The sequence below is a fragment of the Myotis lucifugus genome, unplaced genomic scaffold (assembly GCF_000147115.1).
Source record: "Myotis lucifugus unplaced genomic scaffold, Myoluc2.0 scaffold_5, whole genome shotgun sequence".
NCBI lineage: Eukaryota > Metazoa > Chordata > Mammalia > Chiroptera > Vespertilionidae > Myotis > Myotis lucifugus.
In genome coordinates this window covers 7,197,715-7,211,577 of record NW_005871053.1, presented here as the reverse complement: position 1 = coordinate 7,211,577, position 13,863 = coordinate 7,197,715, and the positions used below count along the sequence as shown (strand labels likewise).

General features: G+C 36.2%; 1 protein-coding gene across 4 annotated transcripts in view; it reads right to left on the bottom strand.

The window, feature by feature from the left end:
- LNPK (lunapark, ER junction formation factor) overlaps positions 1 to 13,128 on the bottom strand; it is a 71,278-nt gene extending 58,150 nt beyond the window's left edge. For 2 of the 4 annotated variants that reach the window (XM_006083091.3, XM_006083092.3), the window contains exons 1-4: positions 12,994 to 13,128; positions 7,491 to 7,579; positions 5,688 to 5,729; positions 4,746 to 4,933 (exon numbers count right to left, since the gene is read on the bottom strand). In XM_006083091.3, the coding sequence (XP_006083153.1) occupies positions 4,746 to 4,933; positions 5,688 to 5,729; positions 7,491 to 7,517 (257 nt within the window). In that variant the 5' untranslated portion in view covers positions 7,518 to 7,579; positions 12,994 to 13,128. The remainder of the gene's footprint in view (positions 1 to 4,745; positions 4,934 to 5,687; positions 5,730 to 7,490; positions 7,580 to 12,993) is intronic. The other 2 variants (XM_023744659.1, XM_023744664.1) reach the window with 2 other exon arrangements.
- Positions 13,129 to 13,863: the final 735 nt, after the last annotated feature.

Genomic DNA, 13,863 nt, shown 5'->3' with positions numbered 1-13,863 from the left:
ATTTCCGCCCCAATGATTTGAAATGTCATCTCTATCATATATAAAAACCATACATAAAAAATCATTTGGGGATTTATTTCTGGATTCTGTGTCTCTTTCTTTGGTCTCTGTCTCTATTTATACGCTGTACCAAACTTTTAATTAATAAAGTTTTATAATGAATTTGATGCCTCGTAGGCCTCTGCTTCTCATTCTTCTCCTTTTTTAGAATTTCCAAAACGATTTTTAGGTGCTTATTTTTCCATTAAAAATTATAGAAGGGTGCATTGATTTTTAAAGCATTGTTATTTTTATTATGATAACATATTTTTTAGATTAATTCAGGGAGAACTGATCTCATTACAATATTGAGTCTTCAAATCAAAGAATAGGATGTGTCTCTTAATTATGTCTCAGTACATAATTCTTTAAGTATAAAATCTATCAAGTGAATATCTATCAATATTCAAATATTATCAATATTGCAAAGGGAATACTTGCAAAATGATTTTCTTACCTACCAAAGTAAATACAGTTTACTTTTGACAACACAGATTTGAACTATGTGGGTCCACTTATATGTGGAATTTTTTTCAATAAATGTTATTTTCTCTTCCTTATTATTTTCTTAATAACATTTTCTTTTCTCTAGCTCACTTTAAGAATACAGTATAATACACATAACACACAAAATATGTATTAATCAACTATTTATGTTATCATTAAGGCTTCCTGGCAATAGTAGGCTATTAGTAGTTAAAACTTTGGGGGGTCAAAAGCTATATGTGAACCGATTTTTTTGGTGATTCTTATTTGGGGGGGGGGGGCGGAGAGCGGGGAAGAGTCAATTATATCCTCCTTGAGTAAAAATATCAGGAAATGTTCACAGATATCTTCTCCTTTAAAAGCCAACTATAATTGATGAGAGATACTTTGTATTCTTATTAGAGTGCCATGAAACAAATATTTAACTTTCTTCAAAAGGCTACAAATGATCACTTCTCAGCCTTTTGGCTGAAATCAAGCCAAGTACCTGTTTTTATCAGTGTAAAAGACTACAAATTATGTTTTTCAACCTTCTAGCTGAATTGAGAAAATGTTACTAGCTAGTTGGAAGAAGGAGGTGTGTGAAAGAGGCATAAAAATTATACAATATCAAAGCCCTAACCTCAAATGGCTTTCAATTTAGTACAACAGGGATTTTCAACCAGTATGCCACATCATACTGGTATGGCACAAGAATCTGTAAAACATGCAATACCTGATTATTTAGTCAGGAGTACTGACCTCTTTCCCCTTACACTGTCAAATAAAAAATGACAACAGCCAACAAAACAATAGCGGTCTGGTGTGAATAAATCAATATTATACCTTTTTAATTTTTTTTTGTCAGATTGGCAAAAGATTATTCTTTGGTGTGTCACGTAATTTTAGTAATTAGTTTATGTGTGCCATGAGATGAAAAAGGTTGAAAATCACTGTGGCAGAAAAACATTGCTTGTAGAGTCTGTCAAGATAGAGACAAAGCTTCATGGTTGTTCGCTCTTAGAAAATGAACCAACTCTCGAGGTAATGCATATCTGCCAGCATAATGTAGAAATACAAAAATTTAACTGTAACCCATATCTTCCCCCTCACTAAGCATTAATACTCCTATGAAATAAGGTCAGCATTTATACTATAATTTCATTTTAGTAAGAGTTGCAAAGATCAGAGACATATATATTATTGAATCTGAAAGGCAGAAAAACAATAGGTTGAAATCACAGCAAGTTTCTCCATATTACAACCTGAAAAGAAGATATAGTAAAACCTCAAAGCATCTTATGTAATATATTGATAATCTACCATAAAAGACAATTTTGAAACAGTTATGATTATGCAATATATGCTTAGCCCTGAATCCATGACTTCTCAGTCCAGTAAAAGTATTTGGAAAACCTGGACTCAAGAGATAGTCACTTTTTGCACTTATTGAATAGATTTCTAAGCTGTGCAATCAATGAAGACAGTGATAAGTAAAGCAATACATTTTATTGCTCCTTTTGCCTCCATTTCTTTAAGCAAACCCTCAAAACTTTTATTTCCAAGGGAAAAGAGTCCAGGGATAAGCTTGAGCAATACTCACACTACACACAAAAGAAAATGTCCTTTGGTAAGTCTTCTTCTATCTACCATAACATCCACTTTCACGTTGTTGTATTTTATTTCATGCTTTTTTGACTGTCATCAATCAGAAGGACAATTCTATTCTTTGTTGGGTAACTGTTCTATGCTTCCAAGAGAGAAAAGTTCACTGAAATAGAAGCTGCAGCAGTTGAGAACCAGGTCACAGATATGAATGAGACAAAGTGAGAAATGGCTCTGAAGCTTAGCCAGCCAAGAAATACTAGATGCAGGTGATGCAGAACAGTCAGAGGACACAGTAAGAAGAATAAAGCTTCATACTCAAAATAGTAGAAAGATCAAAATGAAGAAAAACAAATATTTTTAAATAATTGAAATTTTTCTACTTTTAAAAACAATTAGTATACGATTTGCAAAAAAAAAAAAAAAAAAAAAAAAAAAAGTCTTCTGAATCATAACAGCAGTTCCAGAAAATCAGTTTGTGGGTAGCCATTAAAATTAGCACAGTAATGCTAATTCCCTTTCCAAATTTCTTTTCTCCCCTCTTTTTATGAAAAAATACAAGGAAAATGAGAGAAAGCCACACAGCATTATAAAGTCTGCTACTAGACTTAAAGTAAGAAGCATTCCAAAAGATTTCCAAAGAAAAATAAAATGGCAAGACATTTATTCTGTAATGGTATGCCCTCAATTTTTGGTTCTTTTTTCTACCTACAAAGTTAAAATTTTATGAGCTCCAGGAGTTCCAATTTGAAAATATACCTTGCACTAAAGACTAAAGAGACAAAAAATGTTTTTATTATAGTAATCCCTAAGAAAAAGATCCTATCCTTCCCCCATGTCAAACCAAAAAAACTAAGAATCACAACCTTGATTCCTCCTTTTCCCTTACCTCTTATTTTCTACCATCAAACTATCTCAGTTTTACTTCCAAAACACAAGTCATCTACACATCTCCACTGCCACTGGGCAATCCAAGCCATCTTCCATTTTTAGATTACTTCTATAATAGCCTCCTCCCCATTTCCACTCTTGTCCTCCTCTTAATCTCTACAAAGCAGCACACATGATCCTTTTAAGTTAAATCACAAGCCATTCTTCCATTAAAACCTTTACAAACTTCACATTTCACCCAAAATGAAATTCAAACTTTTCTCCATGATTCGCCATGATCTAGATCCTGCCTGATTCTGCAAGCTCGCTTCCTCTCCATTACAAATGCCAGATATACCTATCTTTTTGAGCCTTAAATAAGTCATGCTCTTACTTTACAGAGTTTACATTTTTTATTCTCTCTTCTTACACAGGAGAATTACTAGAAAGATCTCTCAACTCTTGAATTTTGGTGTTGTTTTTAGGACTTAAAGAACACATTGAGCCCAGCTGGTATGGCTCAATGGTTGAGCGCCAATCTGTGAACCAGGAGGTCATGGTTAGATTCCCACGCAGGGCACATGCCCAGGTTGCGAGCTCAATCCCCAGTAGGGGGTTGTGCATGAGGCAGCCGATCAATGGTTCTCTCTAATCACTGTTTCTATCTCTCTCCCTCTCCCTTTCTCTCTCTGAAATCAATAAAAACATATTTACAAACAAATAAATAAAATAGAAAGATTATCCTAGTGGGTCTAATATAATCTGTTAAATCCTTAAAAGCAGAGCTTTCTACACCCGAGGGCAGAATACAGCAGAAGAGTCAGAGAGATACAGCAGAAGTTGAATGAAGATTCTCCCCTAAGAGACCCTAGATAAGATCCCAGACCAGCTAATAACCTTGTCTTAGACCTGTAAGACCCTATACAGGGAACCAGTCAAGCCTTCTGTTCTCACCTGCACAACTGTAATACAACAAATGGGTGTTGCTTTAAGCCACTAAGTTTGTGGCAGCAATAGAAAATGAATACAAAGGCCATTCCCTGACCCCCACCTCCTCCCCAGATTGTTGGAGGGCCCCTGTTAATCCTCCCATAGCATTTGGCACTTCTTTTTCATAATATTCATCATACTTAGTACTTAATTTAATGTATGCTGTCTAAACTCTACAGTCAAAAATTTTGTATTTTTGTGTACCATACACCATTATAATCCAATGTCTATGCAGTTGGTACCCATAAAGGTGTATTGACTGAATGGACAAATTTTTTATTCAATTCTCAATCACATTACATCTTCTGTAGTGTACTAAATTATAAAATATTTCTATCATAAGGGCCAATTGTTTTATAGCAGTGATTAAAAAGAGGGGAAAACAAGTAGAATGAATGGAATATATTCAGAATCATTGGGGCAGTTTTTCTTTTTGTTTTACAAACCCTCCCTCACTTGCCACTACCCACAATTTGAAATGCCCATTCCATGCCCAATACACGTAGGGAAGATTGACCTCTATTAGAGAATCACAAAAGATTGCCAGAGTCTTTATTACTAATGTCACTGGGTCATATTCCTCAGGTATGTTGAACTATATGAAAAGGCTTAAAACATCATTTTACTTTTTTAAAGAAATATTTTTCAAAATGCAAAAACAACACATATTTATTCAATCTGAGACATTGCTTTTTTTCAAATTAAAAAAAGACTAAATATATTAAAACTGTCTAATCAGAAAGAGGAAAGGTCAACAAAAAGAACAATTTACTTACATCAATGGGAAAGTAAAAAATGGGAGTGTCATGGCAAGTCTTGCTGTAAGTTCATCGGGAAGATACCACAAGTATACAATTAAACATGTAAACAGATAGAGAATTGAGGAGTAAAGAATTAATCTTCCAACCCATAATTTTTGTAGTCTCTGATTTTTTTCCCTAAATTCTTCCAATGCTTGAATTTCCTGTTAAGAGAAAATTATTTTATACTATTTAATCTCAAATTTCCTAAACATGTTGACAAAAATTTTTCACGTGATAGAGATTATATAGAAAGAACTCTTAAATTTCAATGAAATAGAATACCTTAATATTTTAAAATAGAACATAATATGAAAAACTAAAATTAAAAATAAATAAAAATACCTATTCTGACAAATCACTTTTTTAAATGCAGTATTTTAAGATACCATTTTTAACCTATCAAAAATTGGAGGTTTGAAACTAGCATCAATAAATAGTATTAAATCAAATAGGAATTCTCCTGTATAAGGTCTATAAAATATTTGGCTATAAAAAGAATTAATAAATATTGAAACAGTGATCTATACTATATTTTTCAATCCATTCATCTCTCTCAGTATTCCCAAGAAATAGCCATTTTGAATAATCATAGAAAGCATAAAAAGCTGTGAAGTTTGCAGACTAATAAAAATTGTTGCAGACTATTTTATAATCTACTTTATCCACCTGTAACATTGATTTACACAATGCTGTACACATCTAATTCCATTAGAACAGGCTCTATTGCTTGGCACAATCTTAAATCAGTGATAGACTGGATTTTTTTGAGATTATGTAACATCAGAGTTTTCATGCTTACTCTCTATCATCTCTAAATTCCCATACCAGATCCAGTCTCCAAAATAATATATACTAAAATAGTATTTACATAATACCTAAAATGGATTTAAAACACCCCAGAGACAAAGAACTTACCTTATCTATATTTTCCAGAACTTCTACAGTTGAAGGTTTTGTCTGTTACAGAAACAGAAATGAGACACAGCATTAAAATTTGTTATTGCAAATTTAGAAACACCTTGATTTATATAATCATAAAAGAACACTTTAACCGAAAATTGTTTTTTCAAATGCTGTCAAAATATACATTTCCTGTTTATTTATAAATAAAATTTAGATTTAAATAAAAATTATAATTATAAACAAGACTATATAAATAAGATTAAATAAGCATTTTTCACTTAGCATCTTTTTAGCCCTAGAAGTACCTTTAACTGATAGCTCCATTTTTACCATTCTTAAACACAACAGAACATATTTTTATCAAGAGAAACAAATTTTCCTCCAAGAAAATTTTCTTAGATATTATTCAAAAAAAATCATATATTAAAAATTCAAGACTAAAATTAGTCTGATTTTCTATTGCTAAAACGTCAGTTAGGACTCTGGAGGTCTAAATCATTCTGAATTCCTAAAGTACTTCTCTGAAGATCAGATTTTAAAAAGGCATCTAAAAATACTTCATTAAAGCAGAGCTTGTGTGTTAAAGGTGTTTTTAATACCACCTAGAATAAAAACCAGCCAAAATGACTCATACAACACTTGAGAAAATGTTTACCAATTATATACTCAACAATCTAAGTGGGTAATGAATATCAATTCATTGTAGTTCCCACAAGAGTTGTTAACATTAGGTTGAACCATATGAAATTGCTATTTATTTAAGTCAAAGCTGTTGAAAAATTGGCAATTTCATATGGTCCAACCTAACACAAGAGACAAAAAAATAGATAAATTTGATCTTCTGTAAAAAGGTTTCTAAAGGAGGGCAGGGGTAAATTTAATGCCAATCCAAAACAGAGCAGTTCCAGCAATAGCTGAAAACTAAATTGTGTACCAAGTATTACTAGACTCCATTATTATGGTAAAAAGGAGTCTAAAATAAGCAAAGTAATTTTTCCTAGACCAGTGATGGAGAACCTTTTGAGCTCGGCGTGTCAGCATTTTGAAAAACCCTAACTTAACTCTGGTGCCGTGTCACATATAGAAATTTTTTGATATTTGCAACCATAGTAAAACAAAGATTTATATTTTTGATATTTATTTTTTATATTTAAATGCCATTTAACAAAGAAAAATCAACCAAAATAATGAGTTCGCGTGTCACCTCTGACACGCGTGTCATAGGTTCGCCATCACTGTCCTAGACTATATTACCTCCTCTTATATTAGAGAAGAATATTTATCAATGTATTTTATATTTTCTAGCTCTAAAGTTGAGCTATTTCCTCTAAAGAATTAACCAATTAAAATCAGACTGCATTTTTAAATCTGTTTAACCTATATTTCCTGAAAGTATATTTAGTGTGACTTCAGTAAATATTTGCAACAAGTTTTAAGCAAAGAAATATAACCTGTAAAAACGTAAGTACTGTATCAAATACTATTTTCAACTATCTTTCAAATAAGATTGAAATTTAGGTATTATGAGAAAAAAACAAGAAAAGATAACTACTCATACATGAATACATAGAGAAATAAAAACAATTCATAAGTCAGAATGAAATAATTGTTAAACAGAGACATTAGACACCTATATAGCAAGTAGAACTCTGAAGTCCAAATAAAAAACTAATTTGTAAGAGAAGAAAAATTAGAGTCAGGGATAATATCAAACTACTATTCAAGTCTACATCACAAATGAGACTCTCACAAATAACTTTATTGGACACTTTCATATCAGACTAAAAAACTGACTGTAAAGAAAAGTTAACTTACCCTCCATCGGGAAAATAATCCACCCATCTTTTAATTGTAGAAACTGGGCACAATGATAAATATCATCAATTGTCCAAAGAAATTCACAGCTAGAAATAAAACAAGCACTTAAAAAATTTAAGTTACAACACAGCCTATCCACTATAATTTAGATGTTGTAGTACTCCTTAAAAATACTATAGAAGATTAATTTCCTTGGACTCCACTTATGTGAAATTTTAATTTAGACAGTCTTGGGATAGAGTCCATCTTTTAAAAAATCCTTTCTTCCAAGCTAGGACATATTTAAAAGTGAAGATAAAGCTGAAAAAGCTTTTTAATGGCAAGGCATTTTAGAAGTGTATATTCTTACTACTTTGCAATTTTCTGTTCTTTAAAGTAAGTCCCCCGTATTGTTCTTGTCAGAAAAGTTTTAATCTATTATTTTCATTCTACATGACTAAACACAACTTTTTCTTTCAGCTGTCTCCAACTAGTTATTTGAAATTAAAGGTATTTTACAATGTTTAGAATAATATCACCTTACAAGTAATAATATAGAAATCCAACTGGATTTGAATTAGAAAACAAGGTTTTCAAGGCTACCTGTGACCTTGAGTAAATCATTTCATGTTTCTGAACCTTAATTTTCTTTTCTGTAAGTTAGAGTTAATGCTATCACTTTTCACAGAATAGCCTTCATTGTTACCATTTTACAAGTAAATTAAGTTAAAGAGGTTTAGTCCAAGTTAAGTTAAAGAGGTTTCTGTCCAATAGCTCAGAAAAAAACATGGCCAAAAGCCACTCTATCTTCAGAGTTCTCATCTGTTCACTACTGTTTAAAACCCAAATAAACATTTCTCTCTAAAACTGTATCTAAGTCCCCCTCAAGTTAGTTGATCTTCATGTCAGCTATCTGTATAGCCTCTTCATTTAGTTGTTTTTCTATTACTCTGAAATGTATTCTAATATTACCATATGCTTGAAAATGTATCAGCAATTATATTCTAAATCAATATACCAGTCAATAATTATACAATTTTTTATTCTTTTAAGTTGAACCAGTGAAAGTACACTTTCAAACTTATATATATTTTACCAGGTTATAGTTACATACTGCCAATGTATAAAACTATTTCATTTCCATAAAATAAAAAGTTAGGTCATGATTCTTAACACTTTTTAAACCATATATGTAATAAAAAAATAATAATAACGCCAGTACCAAATAAGTACTCCCTGCAACACTACTAATAGGCTAGAATTAGCATAAGCCATATCTATCTTGGACTTTTTTGGTTAAAGAAGTAACAAAGAGCCTAACTATAAAATACTTTCACTTACAGAATAATTTTTACAGACAGAAATAACTATAATCTCTCCCAAAATTTTTTGAAGTTTATAAATATAACGAATGTTATAAGCCATATTTAAGTTGCAATCTAAATATTATTAATCCTTCAATATTAACTCAATATTCAAATTTCTAAATGCAGTTGTAGGAAATCCAGGAACTTTAATGAAAGAAAGTATACATTTCTGAGTTAAGACATTAAATAGACCTTAAAACCTTCTTAAGATGCTAAAAAATAATCAAGAAAGATGACTGGGAAGGGGAGATTCAGATGAACAACTTTAAGTTGGTATTTTCAAAGTATACATCATCCCATTATTTTGAAACTAATGTAAGGTTATCTAGTTTTGTACACAACTGACCTACACATTTTGATTTGTAACAGACTTACATGCCAAGTTAAGTTTGTAGCCATCACAAATCAGAATTTTTAATATTTGAAAGTAATAACAACAATGATAGTATCAGTTAAACACTTGCTAAGCACTTACACTCTAGCAGGCCCTAAAATAAATGCTTTATTACATGAATGTTATCACTTAGATACTACTATTGCTCCATTGTATAAATGAGGAAACTGAGGCTAGGGAAGTGAAGTAATTTATTAAGGCCCCAAAGATATTAGAGCCAGACACATTTTAGTTTTGATTTTTTTAAAGCAACCAGTTAACACAAAATCAGAAATAAAGTCTAGTTTATATATGTGATTGAACTATCTATAATAATAAAAGGGTAATATGCTAATTAGACCAGATGTCTTCCTGAAGTCATTCCGGACATCCTTCCTAACCAAGCCGGGGCCAGAGGGAAGCCAGCCTGGGTCCTGGGTGCCTGTGGGCGGCCCGAGGGAAGCCAGCACAGGTCCCAGGTGCCTGCGGGCGGCCGGAGGAGGGCAGCAGCCAGGGTCCCAGGTGCCAGGGTCCTAGGTGCCAGCAGCCAGGGGAAGGAAGGCCTACTCTTGCATGAATTTTCGTGCATCGGGCCTCTAGTTTATATATAAAATACATGAAAGCACCTGTGCCATTCTCATATAGCTGGTAAAAGGAGATACTGAAGTGGAAAATAAGTTATAAACACAGGAGACAGTGTTAGTATAGTATATCATGTAGCCCAATTCCTTCATTTGATTAACTTTGAATGCATAAATCTGCGTGGAAGAGATGCTAATGGTTTGCCAAAATCATGCAACTCCAGCTAGAAGCAGAACTGACACTAGAAACCTGCAGGCACTTCCTTTGTTTATTGTATAGCACTTTTAAAGTAAGTATAATGTGAAATATATGCATAAAATTGTAATTAATACTGATTTTGACATCAATTATTTGCTTGGAGAATTGTTTTGGAATTAATGAAATAAACTATGGCTTAGCCTTCAAGATCCCTGAAGCAGAGGATTGTGCTTTTCAATTTGTCCTCTAAAACATTAGAGTAACAGTCATTAAATGCCATATCTATGCTTTTAGGCTCATAATCAAAAAACCAGTAAACCCTCATTATTCCAGCAATTTTCCTATCAATTTCTGGTATTTGTTAAAGAAGCTAACTTACTATAATGCACATGTAATGTTATAAAGATATAAAAGTATAACAAAGTTAAATAAATCAACTATTTCTCTATAGCTTTAATTTCATACCTCTTCTATTTTCAAACACTTTTTCCCTCCTTGCCACCCAAACATCTTAATTCCAATTCCTGTGACCCATTACTTACTATAAAACCTTGGGCAAATAGGTTACCCTCAGTTACTCAATATCTTCATCTTCAAAGGAGGGATAGTTAAGGACCCTCTTAAATGTTGAAAGGCTTAAATGACATCATGCCTTCAAAACGATTTATAACAGTGCCTGACCCATATTAATTTCTCAATACAAATTGTTGTTTTAACTGCTATGATCATTGCTGTTTTCTAGCCCATCTCTGCTTCCTTTCAACACATGGAAATTACATTGGGACCAAATAACTAGCATTTCTTTCTGAAGCATAAATCAATGTGCTTGTCCTTGAGTGGACAGATGGCTCAATTTCAAGTGGCTTATCCCCAAGAACTCTTCCATGAACATGTACAGAGAGTCTCTTTCCACTCTGATATCATAATGGGACTTGACATGACCTTACAAGCCAGGTGCATCTAATATGTTTTCAATGAATAATAATGCCCCCACAGTACATGCTGTTTTTTTCTATTAACTGCAATTCACACTCAGGTTTGGATGTCAAAATTTAAAATCTTGGGGCATATTATTTTTAGATTTTCAGCTCATTTCAAGTCATATTAAAATAATGGAGTAGAAAAAGTCTAGGTTCAAAATATGACTCAAGCACATACTAGCTATGTGATCTTGGGTAAATTAAATTCTAAGCCTCAGTTTCTGCATTTGTAAAGTGGCAAAAATATCTATACTTCACAGAATTATTGTATGAATTAAATGAAATTATATATCACTTGGTACAGTATCCAACAAATTTTAAGTGCATTGTAGCCACTGTCATTACTATTACCAGAAAACACATGTAGTACAGACAGTACCTCTAATATGAACACATTTCTTTCTAACTTCCTATAAAGAACCTGCTTCATAATTTTAAAATTGAAAAATAAAATTGCAGTTTGTTTTTACTGAAATTGTATTGCTCTCATCTTTAGTATAAAAAATAAAGCAAAATACTCTGCAGATTCTTCCATTAAAATAACATGTAGGCCTTTAAAAACAAAGGAAGTTTAGTGTTATGTTTATCAAGTTTAAAACTTAAGTAGAAACTACTCAATCACTACCAACAGTACCTCTATAAACAGTGTACTATTCAATTTAAGATTAAAAGTGGTCTGTTCCAAAACTCTAACTTTCGAGTACATAATTGAAAAGGCATTTCTGAAATATCCCAAACTGCCACATTTATTGCCTAAAAATAAAATTACTGAAAAGAAGTACATCTCCAAAAGCACTTTTACTAGATGATTATTACGTTCTGGTCTTCATGGTAGGTCAATGTTCATTCTGAACTAAACACTACCAAAAATGAGGATGTGATTAGAAAGTTTTTTTATATGAAGTTATGATAGCCAATAATGTCCTCCTCTTCTTATATCCTTTTCCAATTTAACAATACATAAACACTATATAAAATTCTAATTTTAAATGCATCACTCGTATTTTTTTTAAGTGTGTTCAAAATCAACTTGGTCCTCCTAAAACGGAACTGTGGGGACAGCTTAGGATAAGAGATGAGCATTCCCTGCCAGTTTGAACATAAGCCTGAAATCAACCTTATGCACATCCACACAAACCCCTGCAGAACAGGGTTAGTCTTGTCAGTGGTGACACCCAGGCCCCAGAGAAAGGAGAAAACAGTTGACACCAGGCATCACAAACCAGGAGCTCATTAGGAAAAGCCGACCATGGAAAAGTTGGTGAGTCACAGGTTTTACTTAGTCCGGCGAGGGAGCCGTCAGCAAAACGGAGTTCACCGGTCCCAACTCCCTCTCCATCCCCACACACAGCATTAAAGAATGAAAACTGTTGCTCTTCTGCCATGCTCACGACAGCTGAGCGCCCCTGCCGGTCCCCCCACCCCCTCCGGGGCCCACCATTCCTCAGATCAGGACAACCGCCGCACACCGGCTTCCCTAAACTGTACACAATCCACGCCCACACGCCGGGGCCGGGCCGCGTGACACTGACAGTTTTCGGTCCCTCCCGATCTGTCCGACTCCTGGCGCCTCCGGGCAACTCAGAAAGTCGGGGTCGGACACTGAACGCCACGGCGCGGTGGAGGGCCTTCTGACCCTCCGCCTCCACGCAGGTGGGCCGCAGAGCCGATGCTCGGCTCGCCTCAGCCCCCACCACGCCGGGTGCCCCGCCCCACCCCACCGCGGCCGCGAACAGGGCTGGGCACCACCGCCCTGGGGGGAAGGCAGGGGTCGCCCGCATTCCAGAACCGCCGCGGCCATTGTGCGGGGAAACCAAGGGCCCGGGCGGCGGGGCTGGGTCAGCGCGCAGCAGGGAGGGGGTTTGCCGGGCCGCCACCGCGGAGCGCTTTAGGCCACTCGGCAGGGGCGGGGGCTGCGGGGAGGGCGAGCGCGGGCACTCGGAGCGTGTTTCCCAGGAAAAAGCTCAGCGCGCCTTCCCGCTGCCAAGCCCTCCCAAGTGCCCTCATGGTCAGCGCTTTACCGTCAAGAAGCGGGCACAGCCCGGCGCTGGCGTCCGCCTCGGCCAGCTTCAGCCGCCACCGCGCAGCCCGCCTCCGGAGCAGGCAGCAGCCGCCACTGACAGAGACAGCGGCCCGGCCAACTCCTTCCCATCAAACCCCGCGCTCCCGCCGCCGGCCAATCGGCGCCGCGGCCGGCGCGCGCCGCGCCGTCACGTGACTGTGAGCGGGCGGGCCTTTGGGGAGGGAGGGCGAGCGGGCGGCTGTCCTGAGCGCGCCGCCCCCGGTGACTTCACAGCCAAAGCGGGTGCCGGTCGTCGCGACCCGGAGGTGGGATGCTATGGATTTTGACTCTGACCGATACAGTTAGTTCTCCCTCTCCCTCTGCCTCCTCCTCTGCCTCTAAAGCCCGTTCTGCAGATCTCCTCGGAGAAAGAAAACGCCCGAAATTGGAGTCTAGGACCATCACGAGCGAGGAGTGGGGTTGAAGGTGGAGGTGGGTGCGGATGGAAGGTTCTCCTCCCTGAAGAGTCCCCCCTTGGTCGCCGTCACCCAGCGGGTAGCAGAGCAAGTTAGTGCTACACGTCATAGAAGGGACCAGCTCCCCCCCACCCCCCAAAAAAAATCGGTGAGAAAACAGCCAGGAGAGCCTGCGGCTCCTACCACCAACGACGTCAAGGAGTCACTTGATAACTGCACGCTCACCTCACCGTGCGTGGTGAGCTTCCGATGCCAAGTGAGGCTGATTCCAAAATGGAGATAACAACATGAGCCGAGTTTTCTTTCTTGAAACCTCAAAAACACTCCCTTCAAAGGTCCACCTGACACCTGGGCCCAACAACGTAACCTCCCAGCCCCCATTGCCTGGCGAGCATTCAGTTCTAAGTAACTAC